We start from the raw sequence: 16,381 nt of genomic DNA on the forward strand, positions 1-16,381 counted from the left end.
AACTAACACAGCCTGACTGTAGGGACCAATGGCCGCTGGGGCATGGGACTCTAAATTTCTTAACAAATAATAAATTAAAAACAAAAAACCCAGAAAACTTTGTTGGTAAAATGGCTCCACAGAAGTCTGGTAATGGAGTGTGTTTAGAAATCTGGAACTTCCCTGGTGGCCCAGTGGTTAAAAATCCACCCGCCAATGCAGGGGACATGGGTTTGATCCCTGGTCCGGGAAGATCCCACATGCCACGGAGCAACTAAGCCCATGTACCACAACTACTGAGCCTGCACCCTAGAGCCCACAAGCCACAACTACTGAGCCCGTGTGCCACAACTACTGAAGCCTGCGCACCTAGAGCCTGTGTTCCGCAACAAGAGAAGCTACAGTGATGAGAAGCCTGCGCACTGCAACAAACAGTAGCCCCCGCTCGCCACAACTAGAGAAAGCCTGCGCAGCAACAAAGACCCAACGCAGCCAAAGATAAAAGTAATTAATTAATTTTTTAAAAAATAGAAGGAAAAAGTACTTTTAAAAAAGAAATCTGAAAGCAGCTCTAACTAGGCTTCATCTCCTTCTAATGTATTTAATTTTACAACTCCATCAAAAAACTGTGAACCAACCATGAACTGGGCAATTGCCTTAATGAAGAAAACTCGGTCTTGTTCAGTCTCAACATCAGAAGGGATGTCAGTCTGAGGTTCATACCTATTGCAGAGAGAGAGAGAGAGAAGACACAAGGTAATTAAGTATAAAGTTCACAAAAGAGAAGGTAAAGCAACTGAGAGGACAGTGGATCTGTAACAGGAAGCTCTGAGTTCCCAGCTAAGGCAGTAAGAGTAAGAAAGGCTTCAGAAGCAACACAAAATACCAAACATTCAAGAGAACAAATCTTCACCTAAAAATAGGTTTAACAAATTTCAAAAATCAAATTCGGGGCTCAGCTTACAAAATTAAATCTATCTCAGACTGTAAAGTTCCATTAAAATAATCAGAACTATTACTCTGGCTGCCTGCCCTTGACCCAGTGGAGTTCCTTTCTTCGAGTAACTGATGACACACCGGGGTCAACAGACAGCAGCCCTTGGCCTCTTCCTGAACAGCCCGCAAACTAAAAAGGGTTTGTTACATTTTTCAAAGGTTATAAAAAAAATAAGGAAGAATACATGACAGAGATCTTATGTAGCTTGCAATGCCTGAAATATTGACTATCTCCTTAGCAAAAAAGTTTGCCAACCCTGAATCATATTAGATTTTTCACACAAAATGAAATCTAAATTATTTCCAAGCCAGGTACTCAGCAGAATGTGTAAGGAGGTCCTGTCACTCCCTGATGAAGGTGAGGGGATGAAGAAGAATGCGGACCAGCACCCCTGTGTCGGCTTCCTACTGAGAAACATTCTCCTTTTACCGCTGCCTGGTACACTCCCTTCTCCCACAGCATTCTTTAAACTCAACTGATTTTTAACAGGTTACAACCAAGTCTGTCAAATTTTATTGAACTTTTCCTTTTGCTACACAAAAGCATCCTGTTTCTAGGTAGCTAATGAATAACATCTCATATACATTCTTAAGACCTCAGTAAAGTGCAGTTCTAACCTTTTCACAAGCCAGAGAAGCACTTCAGATACAAGTCCAAAATTTGGCGTGCGGAAATTTTCCATAGAAATATGTCGAGGGTATCCCAAGGCTCTCATCATCTCTGTAAAGTCTGTCCAAGGTAAAACACAATGTAGTCAGTTCCTCGTCAAACAGCAACGACTTATGAATGCAGACACTTTGCTTTCTCTTCTTACTCCCAACCTACTGACACTTTTATGGACTATTTATCAACTAAGAAGGAAAGAAAAAAAGAGATAAAAGTTAAAATACCTAATCTGCTTCCTGAAAAACATGTATTTAAATTCAATGGGAGAAGAGGAAACTGTACATTGAAATGGGGTTTAGGGATTGGCTGTGAATTTAATTTCTCTCTTGGATACCTCATTTATCTCTCGGATATCTTTCTCTTTACCACTCAAAATGAGAATTACCTGGTCACGGTTTAAATGTTAACCGTGGGTTTTTTTTGGGGGGGTGTGATGGTGGTAGGGTGAAGTTTTGTGTGTTATTTCTGTGTTTTTTGTGTTATTTCTGAGTTGACTTTTTTTTCCCACTGAGCATATAGGACCTTAATAACACAAAATTTAAACATTAGTTGCATTGTATTTAGAGAAATCTTCAAGAAAATGATTGAACTATTGAGCAGTATTTAGATGTATTATGAGACAGACTAAGAAACAGTAATACTAATACATGTTGATACCAGATGCTGCAGTCACTAAGCTTTAAGCAAGACTTGGAAATAAAACATCTTTTTAGTTCCCACGATGTGCTAAGACCTGTATTCAGTGTGCTTCTGGCTAAATAATGTCTGTCTTCACTCTTCTTGAAGGTGGATATTCAAGATGTCCCAATGACATTCACAAATAAGCTACTTGGGCCTTGGAGATTAGTCTGGATTTCACAAGACAACAGAAGAGAAAGCATAAGCAGAGGAAAGAGAAGCAGAGGGCCTCTGTTGCTGTTTTGGGGGATATTTAAATAGAGCAATGGAAAATAAAGCAGCAGCCTTCCCATCACACAGTAAGCCCTAAACACTTCTTGCCGCTAAGTAGCAGTGCAGTTCTGTTAATTCTACAGTATTACTGTTAAAATGGAGACAATCTGAATAAGAATCTTACCATGAATTGCATAATGTACAGCATTCATTTAAGGTCAAAATGCTCAGAAATCCCCTTCTTGTACACTTTAACCAACACAACTCCATTCAACATCCCCTAGCACAAGGCTGGCCTCCCTCAACTATGAGGAAGGAGAAACTTGTCTCTACAACACAAGGTCACCAAGAACCTCCAACTCCCAGAGGGCACAGATTCACACAATAGTGCTAATAGGCATTAATAAAATGTGATGCCTCTTCCTATATATTTCCATTATAGAAAAAAGAGCAATTCACAACTGAAAGGAGTAATCTTTAATGGGGAAATTTCAGGCACCAGCAATTGTTAGAAAATTGGCCTTAAAGAGGCCCCTCAGATCACACCAAATCGGCAATCACCTGCTACACCTATGCAGGTGGAGCCAGTTGGCTGAACTGCTTCAGATTCAGAAAATGAAAGCGTATAAAAGGCAAGAGATTCCTTCACACAGGCCTACCTTTTGATCCTCGTTTCCACCCACTTCTAGCTGTGTGACCTAAAGCAAACTACTTTACCTCTCTGCCTCAAAGTATTTCATCCAGAAACTTATACAAGCCACCTTACTGTTACAGTGAGGACTAAAATAAGATACTGAATGTAAAATGTTTGGTGTGTAACAGGTGTCCCCCAAAGTAGTAGTAACTAATTCTCTTTTCCCCATTCTTCCATTACCCCACCCTCCTAGCAAAGGCACTTGGATTCCCTTCTCCTCACCAGCCCCTTTAGAAAAGATGCAAGCTTTGGAGGTTAGACACCCTGATTTCACACTTCAGCGCCAGCTCTTACCACCTGTGTCCCCTGACCTGACCTCTCTCTGCCCAGTTCCTCATCTCTAAACACAGGTGCACAGTTGTTCAGAGAAGTGAATGAAACGATGAACACACATAAGACAGTAACTACCTGGCAGATCATAAAAACTCGAAAAAACCGAAGCCTCAATTATTATTCACCAGCCCCCTCCTCGGTTGTTGTTCGTTTCCCGGAGCTCTAAGCTAACCCAACTCAAAAACGGTCTCTGCGTTTTCCAATACAGTAGCGAACAGACCCATAAGTCAATTAAAGTTAAATAAAATTAAAGCTTCGGTTCCTCAGCCGCACTAGCCGCATACACATACACAACCTCCCATCATCGCAGAAAGGGCTGAGACAGGGCTGGGGCGCTCAGCCTGGGGGGCGGCGGGCCAGGGGCGCCCCCGAGCCGCAGAGGCCCGGGAGGGGGCTCCAGCGCGAGAGCCTTAGCGGGGCTCAGACAGGCAAGCCGGCGGGCCGGAGCCCCGAGTCTCGGGAGGACCGCAGGTCACAGGGGTCAGGGTTGTCTTACTGCGGAGGTCCCGGAAAGACATGGCGCCCTGGTCCTCAGGATCCCGGAGTCTCCGCCGCTTGCCCCTCAGCACTCATGGGTTTCTATGGCAATGCACGGAGCCCTCTACGGCGCGCAGCCGGGGCCAAACAGGACTGGAGGCGAAACGGCCGGGCTGTGTGCGCATGCTCCATGCGCACCAGAGAAAGGGCAGCCGGCAGGGGACGTCCCGCGACGCTGAGGGAGGGACGTCCCCTGTAAAGTGGGCCGGGCCCACTTTACACAGTTTGCAGACGTTTGGCACTGGCTGACATGTCCTGAGGACCTACTAAGTGCCTGACGCTGTGCGAGGCACCCTACGTACTACTTCTCATTTCCTCCTAAACTCCTCTAGAAAGAATGTACATAATATCACGAAGCCGGGTCTCCAGCCTGTGTCTTGTGCCCAGCACACTTCTCTCTGGCATGTGTAAAATGGCTGGCCGCGCCCGCGTCCGAAACCCGCAAGAAGCGCCTGCAGCGTGAAGCAGTTGAGGCCACAGATTGCGAGTCGCAGGCAGGCGCTGACCGCGGGGCGGCGAGAGCAGGCCCGACAGCCATCTGCGCGTGCGCAGCCGTCTCGCTCTTCACGACAGGCCGGAAACTGACCCGGGTCTTCGCGCGCCGGCGGTTGTCCTGGCAACCGTGAACTCTGGCAGCTGGAGCTGTAGTTGCTCTTGGTGGAGGGAGAGGGCGGCTCCGGGGTGAGGACCGCGCCCAACATGTGGCCAGATGAGCTGTGATCTAACTTGGGAGTCTTCTCTACTGGGCTGCCACGGTTGGGGATAGGTGACAGCAAGGGCTGGGGAGGCGAAGTGAGCTGAGCCCAGAAGGGTAGGCGAAGACGAGGGACTACACCCGCGGGACGCCCTCCGCCCCTGCATTGGTTTTGGCGAAGTAACAGACACATAAAGGCACAGGACCTTAAAGAGAGTCCCGAAATAGACCCACATATACATGGTCATTAGAACAAAGATGGTAAAGCCCTTTAGTGGAGAAAGAATAATCTTTCAGCAAATGGTTTTGGAACAGTTGGAAATGCAAGTAAATGAACCTCCACCCTTGCCTAAGAGTAAAACCTAAAAACTATTGGGTTAGCCAAAAAGTTCGTTAATATCGCACATAAAAACCGGAATGAACTTTTTGGCCAACCGAATATAACTTTTCCAGAAGAAAACTTATGGGGAAAACTTTCTGACTGGGTTAAACAAGAGTTCTTAGATATACCAAAAGTATCATCCTCTTAAAAAATGTTTTTTGATAAATTGCACCTCATCAAAATTTAAAACTGCTCTTCAATACACTAAGAACATGAAAAGATAATCCAGAGTCTAGAAAAATAAATTCACAAAACACATCTGATAAAAAGCCTTCTATCCAAAATACATAACACTCTCAAAACTCAGTAAAAAAACCCATCCAGTTAGAAAGTAGAAAAAGGAACTTCCCTGGTGGTCCAGTGGTTAAGACTCCAAGCTTCCACTGCAGGCAGTATGGGTTCCATTCCTGGTTCAGGAACTAAGATCCTGCATGCCACACGGCCCAGTCAAAAATTGTTTCAAAAAAATTAAGACAAGAAAGTAGACAAAAAACTTAAAACAGATACTTCACAAGGGAAGATGTGGCAAATGTCAACAAAAAAAATTAATCAATAGTCAATCTAAGAAATGCATAGTTTATTCGGGCCAGCCTGAGGATTATAATCAGGGAGACAGTCTTTCAGAAAGCTCTGAGGATGTTCCAAAGAGGAAAGGGGGAGGCTAGTATGTAGTGATTTTGACTAAGGGGTAGGTGCAGTCAAGCATACATCTTGGCAGAAGGTTACTGCTATTCATGAGGAGCAGATATCTTAGTTAATGGTTGTAGTGCTTTTCTTTTCTTTTCTTTTCTTTTTTTTGCGGTACGCGGGCCTCTCACTGTTGTGGCCTCTCCCGTTGTGGAGCACAGGCTCCGCACGCACAGGCTCAGCGGCCATGGCTCACGGGCCCAGCCACTCCGCGGCATGTGGGATCTTCCCAGACCGGGGCACGAACCCGTGTCCCCTGCATCGGCAGGCGGACTCTCAACCACTGCGCCACCAGGGAAGCCCTGTAGTGCTTTTCTAAGTATGGGAAGATGCAAGAAACTGAGTTCATAAAATTTTCTCCCGAAAATATCTGAGAGCTAGTTCTGCCAGTTTTCCCAGAGCACAAAATGCCTCATCCTGATACTGGCCCTGAATTTCTTTCAGGGTGTGTTGTAAATCAGTGACTGTAGTGACTAATGACTCAATTCTTGTAGAATTGGATGGTGAGCAACATTCTTTGTTTTACAATCTCCTCCTTTTCCATCTTAATTTCTACCACGGTTTAGGAAGCATTTCATGACCAGTTTGTCCCACGGCTCTAGGAATGCTCATACCCAGGTCAAGCAAGGATTTCATTGATAGGCCACGCAATGTGCTATCACTGGACTGTTAACAGTAGCCAAAAGCCTCTGGACCACCTTGCCTGTCTTTCTAGTCTTTTATGGTCCAGGAGATGCTTCTCTCTTACTGCTTTTTCCCGTATCTAGAGTTACACTATTAATATCATCAATCTTGGAACTTCCCTAGTGGTCCGGTGGTTGGGACTCTGCGCTTTCACCGCCAAGGGCCTGGATTCAGTCCCTGGTCAGGGAACTAAGATCCTGCAAGCCACGCGGTGTGGCCAAAAAAAGAAAAAAATCTTCAATGTTATAGAACTGTATATTTGATCAATTGTTTCAAGTAGCCTAGTCATTTTCATCAGAGGCTCAGTCACATATTCAGTAATACAAGAAACTATAATCTTGCAAAATAGACAGAATACAAGTAACATTAATAAGGTCCTAAGTAGGTATTTAAGCTAAGAACTTCCATTAGGTGTGGCCCAGTATCTCCCCAGATCATCTGACCCAGTGTGTTCTGCACCAATCGCTATCTTTAAGGGAAATGTTATATTGGCATTGCACACAAAGTTCACCAAAGATATCTGCATCATGACCCCTTACAAGATTGAGAAAGGAATGTTTTCTAAGGAGTTATATAACTGGCATCAGAAGAAGAAAAATTGAGCTTTATGGCTGAGCAGGTATTTCTGCTGCTGGGGAGGTCTGGTTAATGCATAATATAGATACACAATGCACACTACAGGGGAGAGAGGAGGCCCAAATGGGCAGAAAAAAATTTATGTTTAAATCTTCTTGTCTTGCCTTAAAATATGAATTTTATTTCATTACAAATAGTAAGGAAAAGATGCTCAAGATTATTAGTCATTAGAGAAATGCATATTAAACCACAAGATATCACTACACAATTATTAGAATAGCTAAAACAACAAAAAACCACAAATACCCTGACAGTGCCAAGGAATTGAAAGGATGTGGAGCAAATTGGGCTTTCATACACTATTGGTGAGAATATGAAAACGGTACATCCACTTTGAAAAAACAGTTGGTAGTTTCTTAATAAAGTTAAACATATACAACATACAGCTCAGCAGTCTCTCTCCCAGGTATCTGCCCAAGAGAAATAAAAACTTATGTTCACATAAAACTTATACATAAATGTTGAGAGCAGCTTTATAATTGCCCCAAACTGGAAACCACTCAAGTGCCCCTCAACTTATCAATGGATAAACACATTGTGGTACATTCACACAATGGATTACCACTCAGCAATTTTAAAAAAGCAAAGAGCTAAAATACGCAAGGACAATGATGAATCTCCAATGTCTTACGCTAACTGGAAGAAGCCAGACTCAAAAGGCTTCGTACAAGGACTTGAGGACACGGTGGGAGGAGGGGAAGCTAGAACAAAGTGAGAGAGTAGCACTGACATATATACACTACCAAATGTAAAACGGATGGCTAGTGGGAAGCTGCTGCATGCCACAGCGAGATCAGCTCGATGCTTTGTGACGACCTAGAGGAGTGGGATAGGGAGGGTGGGAGGGAGGCTCAAGAGGGAGGGGATATGGCGATATATGTATACATTCACTTTATTGTACAGCAGAAACCAACACAACATTGAAAAGCAATTACACTCCAATAAAGATATTTAAAAAGGGCTTCCCTGGTGGTGCACTGGTTAAGAATCCGCCTGCCAATGCAGGGGACATGGGTTCTAGCCCTGGTCCGGGAAGATTCCACATGCCGCGGAGCACTTAAGCCCGTGCGCCACAGCTACTGAGCCTGCGCTCTAGAGACCGCAAGCCACAACTACGGAAGCCCGCGCGCCCAGAGCCCATGCTCCGCAAGAAGAGAAGCCACCACAATGAGAAGCCACCGCAATGAGAAGCCCGCACACTGCAACGAAGAGTAGCCCCCACTCGCCGCAACTAGAGAAAGCCTGCACGCAGCAACGAAGACCCAACGCAGCCAAAAATGATAAATAAAATAAATTTATTTTAAAAAAAGGCTTCATACTGTACGATTCCATTTATGTGACAATCAGAATGAGATGAAAATATAGAAACATAAATCAGTGATTGCCAGGAAGAGTTGGGTGCAAAATAATTTTGGGGGTGATGAAACTGTTCTATATCTTGATTGTGGTGGTAATTACATGACAGTAGCCGTTTGTCAAAACTCATAGATCTGTGCACTAAAAAGGGTTAATTTTACCACATCTAAAATTGTATCTCTTGGGAATTCCCTGGGGGTCCAGTGGTTAGGACTGGGCGCTTTCACTGCCCTGTCGAACCTGGGGCCCAGGTTCTATCCCTAGTCGGGGAACTAAGATCCCACAAGACGCGTGGCATGGCGAATAGAATAGAATAAAATAAAATATTATATCACTAAGCATGACTAAAAACAAAAAAGCTTAAAAAAAAAACCTATCCAATGGCTTCCCATCACTGTTCAAAGAAAACTCAGCCCTCTGAGCTGTGCCTGCTGTGCCTCCTCTGCTCCCTTCCCTCCATCTCCCCTCCCTGGCTTCCTGTTGAACACGCCCACCTTCTTCCTGCTTTCTGGCCTTTGCACAAGTAGTTCACTCTGTCCGGAGTGCTCTTCCCAAGTTCTTCAGGTCTTTGTGAAGAGGCCTCTTGGACCATCTGCACCAAAGCAGACCCTTCCCAGCCCCCTCCCTGTCATATCACCTTCTTTTATTTTCTTCGTAGTATGACCTGGAAACATCTCGCTTGCTTCTCTTCTGTGTCTCTGATCTGGACATGTATGCACTGTGGAAACAGATATCTTCTCTGTCCTACTCAACTCTCTCCCCAAGTCTACAATAGTATCTGGCACTACACAGGCTCTCAGAACATACATGTTGAGACTGAATGAGTGAGTCGGAGTACAATGCCTCACCCCAGTGAAGTGAAAGGTCTTTCAGGAAAGGCCACGTCCCCTGCCCTCCTCCCATGCTCTGTGCTGGCTGTGATGCCCAGTTCAGAGCTGACACAACAGGCTGCCTGAAGTCCACCAGATCTGGTGTAAGTTAGGGCAAACTGGTGTGCACAGGGCACCTAGTGCAGTCTCTAAAGCAGTCAGCTTTGTGACTTGGGAAGTTACTCAACCTCTGGGGGACTTAGATTCTTCAATGTCACAGTGGAGGTTGTGATGCCTGACACACACAGTGGAGGCTGTGATGGGCAGACAGCACTTGACAACCACTGTAGCTGGCAGGGCATGGAGGGAGCACCGAGCTTCCTCCCTCGGTTTTTACATTTTTTAACAGCTTTTTAACATAAGATAAAATGCACATATTTAAAGTGTGCAATTTAATAAGCTTTGACAAGTGTATACACACAAGAAACCATCCCCACAATCAAGATAGAGAACACATCTGCTACCTGTTTTCCTGTGTCCCACCCCTTTGTAATGTCTACCTCCTGCCACTCCCTCTACCCCAGGCAACCATTCCTCTGCTTTCTGTCACTGTACACAGGTGTATTTCTCGGGTTTTATATAAATGGGATCACACAACATATTCTCCTTTTTGTCTGGCATCTTTTACTTGGCATAATTATTTTGAGACTCATCCGGGTTGTAGCCTGTATCGGTAATTCATTCCTTTTTACTGCTGAGTTGTATATCCATTGTATGGATACACCACAGTTTATTTACACATCACCTGTTCTGGGCATTTCCAGTTTCGGGCTAGTACAAATAAAGCTGGTATGAACATTCATGTAGAAATCCTTATAAAGACACATATGCTTTCTTTTCTCTTGAATAAATACCTATGAATGACATAGAGTCATAAGGCAAGTGAATGTTTAACTTTTTTTCTTTTTCAATAATTTTTTTTTTTTTTTTTTTTTGCTGTACACGGGGCTCTCGCTGTTGTGGCCTCTCCCATTGCGGAGCACAGGCTCCGGACGCGCAGGCTCAGCGGCCATGGCTCACGGGCCCAGCCGCTCCGCAGCATGTGGGATCCTCCTGGACCAGGGCACGAACCCGTGTCCCCTGCATCGGCAGGCGGATTCTCAACCACTGCGCCACCAGGGAAGCCCTTCGATAATTTTTTTAAAAAATAAATTAATTTTATTTATTTTTGGCTGCGTTGGGTCTTCATTGAGGCATGCGGGTTTTCTCTAGTTGCGGCGAGTAGGGGCTACTCTTTGTTGTGGTGCGCGGGCTTCTCATTGCAGTGGCTTCTCTTGTGGAGGACAGGCCGTAGGCGCGTGGGCTTTAGTAGTTGTGGCTTGCGGGCTCTAGGGCGCAGGCTCAGTAGTTGTGGCACACAGGCTTAGCAGCTCCGCAGCATGTGGGATCTTCCCAGACCAGGGCTCGAACCCGTGTCCCCTGCATTGGCAGGCAGATTCCTAACCACTGTGCCACCAGGGAAGCCCTTCAATGGACTTTTGATTTTAGAACAGTTTTAGACTTTCAAAGGAGTTTCAAAGATAGTACAGAGTTCCTGTATATTCCATCTCTCCCTCACCCCCGCCATTGTTAACATCTTACATTAGTATGGTGCATTTGCCTGATGAACCAATACTGATACATTATTATTAACTAAAGTTCAGATTTCCTCATTTCTAACCTACTGTCCTTTTCCTGTTCTATGATTTGATTCAGGACACAGCATTACATTTAGTCATCATGTCTTCTTAGGTTTCTCTAGACTGTGACAGTTCCTCAAACTTTCCTTGTTTTTGATGACCTTGATAGTTTTAAGTGGTGCTGGTCATTTACTTATTTTTATTGTGATAAAATATACATAACATAAAATTTGCCCTTATAAGTGTACAATTCGGTAGCATTAAATACATTTGAAATGTTCAACCACCATCTCTATTTAGTTCCAAAATATTTTAATCACCCCCAAAAGAAATGTCACACCAACTAAGCAGCCTCTCCCCATTTCTCCTTCCCCATAACCCCTGGTAATCACTAACCTGCTTTCTGTCACTTTGGATTTATTCATTCTGCATATTTCGTATAAATAGAATCATAAAATATGTGGCATTTTGCATCTGGCTTCTACCACTGAGCATTATGTTTCTGAGGTTCATCCATGTTGCCCTGTGTATCAGTACTTCATTATTTTTACAGCTGAATAATATTTCCCTGTATGGACAGACTACAATTTGTTTATCCATCCATTAGCTGATGGACTTCTGGGTTGTTTCTACTCTTTGGTTACTATAAATAATGCTGTTATAAATATTTGTGTACAAGTATTTATTTAAATACCCGTTTTCAACTTTTTTTTTTTCTTTTTTTTTGCGGTACGCGGGCCTCTCACTGTTGTGGCCTCTCCCGTTGCGGAGCACAGGCTCCAGACACGCAGGCTCAGCGGCCATGGCTCACGGGCCTAGCCGCTCCATGGCATGTGGGATCTTCCTGGACCGGGGCACGAACCTGCATACCCTGCATCGGCAGGCAGACTCTCAACCACTGCGCCACCAGGGAAGCCCTGTTTTCAACTCTTTTGGGTATATACCTAGGAGTGAAATTGCTAGGTCATATGGTAGTTCTATGTTTAACTTGTTGAGGAACTGCCAAGCTGTTCTCCCTAGTGGCTGCACCACCTTCCATTCCCACCAGCAGTATAAGCAGGTTTCAATTTCTCTACATCCTCATTAACACTTATCTTCTGGGGGGTTGTTTGGTTGGTTTTTTAAATTATAGCCAGCCTCATGTGTGAGAAGTAGTGTCTCACTGTGGTTTACTTTTTATAATTTTTAAAAATATTTATTTTTGGCTGCATTGGGTCTTCGTTGCTACACACAGGCTTTCTCTAGTTGTGGCGAGTGGGGGCTGTTCTTTGTTGTAGTGCATGGGCCCCTCATTACAGTGGCTTATCTTTGTCACGCAGCACAGGCTCTAGGCGGGTGGGCCTCAGTAGTTGTTGCACTTGGGCTCAGCAGTTGTGGTTCGCGGGCTCCAGAGTGCAGGCTCAGTAGTTGTGGCACACAGGCCTAGTTGCTCCACGGCATGTGGGATCCTCCTGGACGAGGGCTCGAACCTGTGTCCCCTGCATTGGCAGGCAGATTCTTAACCACTGCGCCACCAGGGAAGTCCCTCACTGTGGTTTAAATTTGCATTTCTCTAATGACTAAATACGTTGAACATGTTTTCATGTGCTTGTTGACTCTTTGTATATCTTCTCTGGGGAAATATCTATTCAAGTTCTTCACCCATTTTTAAATTGGGTTGTTTGTCTTTTTGTTGTTGACTTGTAAGAGCTCTTTATGTGTTCTAGATACTACACTCTAATCAGATATATGATTTGCAAATGTTTTCTCTCATTCTGTAGGCTGTCTTTTCACTTCTTGACATTGTCTTTTTTTTTTTTTTTTTGCGGTACGCGGGCCTCCCACTGTTGTGGCCTCTCCGGTTGCGGAGCAACAGGCTCCGGACGCGCAGGCTCAGCGGCCATAGCTCACGGGCCCAGCCGCTCCGCGGCATGTGGGATCTTCCCGGACCGGGGCACGAACCCTGTCCCCTGCATCGGCAGGCGGACTCTCAACCACTGCGCCACCAGGGAAGCCCTTGACATTGTCTTTTGCAACACAAAAGTTTTCAACTTTTATGAAGTCCAATTTACCTATTTTTTCTTTTGTTGCTTCTGCTTTTGTTGTCATATCTAAGAATCCATTACCAAATCCATGGTGATGAGGATTTCTTCAAAGAGTTTTCTTTGAGTTAATTTTTGTATATGGTATGAGGTAGGGGTCCAGCTTCATTCTTCATTTGTATCTTTTGAACATCTAGTTGTCCCAGCACCATTTGTTGAAGAGACTATTATTTTCCCTATGGAATAGTCTTGGCGATCTGTTGAAAATAAATTGTCCAGAGATGTATGAAATTATTCTGGGCTCTCTATTCTATTCCATTAGTCTGGATGTCTAGCCTTATACCAGTTCCACAGTTATGGTTACTGTAGCATTCTTTGCAATAAGTTTTGAAATCGGAAATCTTGAGTCTTCAAACTTTTTAAGATTGTTTTTGGCTTTTGGGCTCCCTTGTAATTCCACATGAATTTTAGGATCAGTTTTCCTGTTTCTGCCTAGAAGGCCATTGAGATTTTGATAAGAATTGCATTGAATCTATAGATCACTTTGGGAAGGACTGTTGTCTTAACAATATTAAGTCTTCAAACCATGAACAGGATCTTTTTCCATTTATTTAAGTTTTTTTTTCCCAGCAATGTTTTCTAGTTTTCAGTGTTGTCTTGTACCTCCATGGTTAATTTTATTCCTGTTTTATTTTTTTTGCTCTTTGCTACTGTATAGAAATACAGTTAATTTTGCATGTTGATCTTGTATCCTGAGACTTTGCTGAATCTTATTAGTTCTGAGAGTTTGATTAGCTCAAATAGTTTTTTTTAGTGTGAATTAATTTTTTTCTCTGTATAAGATCATGTCATCTGTGAATAGAGAATTGAAGGTTTAACTTTTTAAGAAACTGTTTCCCAAATTGGTGGTACCATTTTACATTCCCCCAGCAACATATGAGAGTTCCAGTTCCTCCAAATCCTTCCTTACACTTGGTATGATCCCACAGTACCCCATCATCTACTTATGGGAAAATGGACAGAAAAATTAAGGGACCTATCCAGTCACCCAATACCACCTTCTCAGCATGCTCAAAGCACTGACCCAGATCTCACCAAGTCTGCATCCCTAAACCTTCATTTTCCATCCATGGATTAGGAAACTGATATCCCAAGCAGTCACCCCTGGGAGTGACTCCTCAGCCTGCAAGAGCTGAATGTTTGGCAGGCCTGTCCCAAGCCAGAGCGACCAGGGACCTCCCCTAAGGTTCTTCCCCCTTCCCTTGTCCTCCTCCCACCCTGCCCCTGCCCTTGAGCATCATCCTCTCCCAAACTCAGGGATCTGGGAAACCGGAAGTCTTCCCTGTGACATCACAGAGCTGGTTGCCAAGGGAGACCTGCAGATCCATCCCCTAGGCAGGGGAGAGCACAGTCCTGCTGCACAGGAGACCCGGCTGCCCCTCCCCCACCTGGCTGGCCCTCCATGGAAGCCTTGGTCTGTGCATTCTCTCAGCTGCACATAAGAGAAGGTGCCAGGCTGTGGGGAGGAGTGGCAGGAGAGATGCCCTCCTGTCCTGACCTGGGCCCAAAGCCACCAGGGTGGCCTCAGGGACATGCAAGCTTGGGAGAGGGGAATGGCCACCAGTCCAGGCCATGTGACCCTGGGCACCAGAATGCTCTCTCTAGGGTAGGGGGCAAAAAGGGTGACAGAAAGAGCCTGCAGTCCTGAGAGAGATCTTGGTGCCAAGACTCAGGCTTCTCAGCCCTCCCTGTTGGTTAGGAGGGAGAAGGAGTGCTTTGTTGGGTGAGGGAGGTGGGAGACAGGGGGCGGAGCCCATCTGACAGACAGGTAAGCTGAGGCTCCGCAGGCCAGGGGTGGAGCCCATCACATAAGCATGTGACTACACTGTCCCCTCACGGCCGCTGTGGCCCACCAGCCACCAATCTCCTGCTCTCCCCTCCACAGATGCAGTGAGCTGGGCCCGAGGACACACCAGTCACCCCAACATGCCACCCAATATCTATGTGGGGGGGGCTGGGGGCCTAGCAGCAGCAGTGCCCCAGTGCCCAGGGAAGCAAGCCCAAGAACCTGCACCACCTCCGGGGCCTGGCTCTCTACCTGCTAGGCCACATGCATTCTGCCAGGCAGTGTGAAAGCCATTGGCTGAGCCAGCTCATGGCCGGGGGCTGCCTCCCACAACCCGAGGGCACAGTCTGGCCCCTGGACTTACCACAGGGGGCTCTGGGACCAGGTAACAGTCACCACTCAGCCCTTCTGGAAGCTCGACAGCCTGGGAAATACAGGTGAGCACCTGTCCAGGTGATGCAGGGCTGAGGACAGGAAGGGAAGACCCCAGGCAGGGTTGGGCTGGGCACTCAGATGGACCCAGGTGACCCCTCTCCACTCCCAATCCTCCTGGGTACCTGTCCCAGCTCTACATTTGATGAGGGACCTTGGACTGCTCTCCCCCGCTGGCCAGGTCTGTTTCCCCACTTGTAAAATGAGGGGTTCGTGTTAGAGAAGGGTCCTTTCAGTTTGAAACGTGTTTCCCTCTTCCTCCTCCCCTCCCAGGTTTTAAGGAGAATTGCCCCCTCCCCTCTGGTTTTGAAGGATGCCAGGTTCACGGGGGTCATAGGAAGGGCTGGAAGCCTCCCCCAGGTCCCTCCAAGTGACTCCTCTACCCCCGCTTTCCTCAGCTTCCAGTTCCAGCATGGACCCAGCCAAAGGTGCCCCCTCCCAGCCCGGTGCCCCTGAAGGCTTGGGGCTCAGGCCTAAGAGATCCTGAGTGGGCCTCAGAGGAATCCACATGTCCCTTGAGCAAGAGAACTCACTCTGGGGCTCTGGAGAGGCCATAGGGATCCAAGTGCCAGGGCTGGTTCTCCCAGCTCAGGACAGGAGGGGAAAGGATGGCCCAGGAGGAGGACACAGGTCCAGGCGGAAGGGCTCAGCCCCCACCAGTAGCATCCCCACACCGAGATGCCTGGGCAGCTGCCCAGCACCAGAGCCTAGGCCAGCCTTGGGAAAACTCGAGGGTAGAAGGATGAGGAGGTCCTGCGGGAGGGACAGAAAGAAGCCTGGGCGTACCCTTGCAGCCTGCTCCAACTCAAGTCGGCCACTTGTACCTGGGAGGCTGGGCGGAGTGGAGAGTTGGGCTCCCAAGAGGCCGGGGAGCCTACAGGTCTAATCTCAATAAAAGCCAAGGCCTGCACCTTCTGTCCCTGGGTCTGTCTGTCATCAGGCCAATTCAGCCACAGAAATGGTCCCTCGGCACCTGTGTTCTGAGAGCAGAGTTCCATGTCGATCCTGGGGGAATCCGAGGTGCTCCCACCCTTAGTTGAGGAGGGAGCCGTCCTCCT

General features: G+C 46.2%; 2 protein-coding genes across 2 annotated transcripts in view; one reads left to right on the plus strand and one right to left on the minus strand.

The window, feature by feature from the left end:
• IFT38 (intraflagellar transport 38) overlaps positions 1-4,575 on the minus strand; it is a 29,712-nt gene extending 25,137 nt beyond the window's left edge. The window contains exons 1-3 of the mRNA XM_027118358.1: positions 4,057-4,575; positions 1,594-1,705; positions 618-702 (exon numbers count right to left, since the gene is read on the minus strand). Coding sequence (XP_026974159.1) covers positions 618-702; positions 1,594-1,705; positions 4,057-4,078 — 219 coding nt within the window. The 5' untranslated portion in view covers positions 4,079-4,575. The remainder of the gene's footprint in view (positions 1-617; positions 703-1,593; positions 1,706-4,056) is intronic.
• CUNH16orf90 (chromosome unknown C16orf90 homolog) lies at positions 4,148-15,880 on the plus strand. Its single transcript, XM_027118359.1, is given in 5 exon segments — positions 4,148-4,214; positions 14,991-15,052; positions 15,054-15,322; positions 15,699-15,807; positions 15,809-15,880. Coding segments are annotated over 5 exon segments (579 nt in total).
• Positions 15,881-16,381: the final 501 nt, after the last annotated feature.

Source organism: Aethalodelphis obliquidens, unplaced genomic scaffold, assembly GCF_003676395.1.
Source record: "Aethalodelphis obliquidens isolate GAN/ISIS:26980383/991018 unplaced genomic scaffold, ASM367639v1 scaffold18, whole genome shotgun sequence".
Lineage (NCBI taxonomy): Eukaryota > Metazoa > Chordata > Mammalia > Artiodactyla > Delphinidae > Aethalodelphis > Aethalodelphis obliquidens.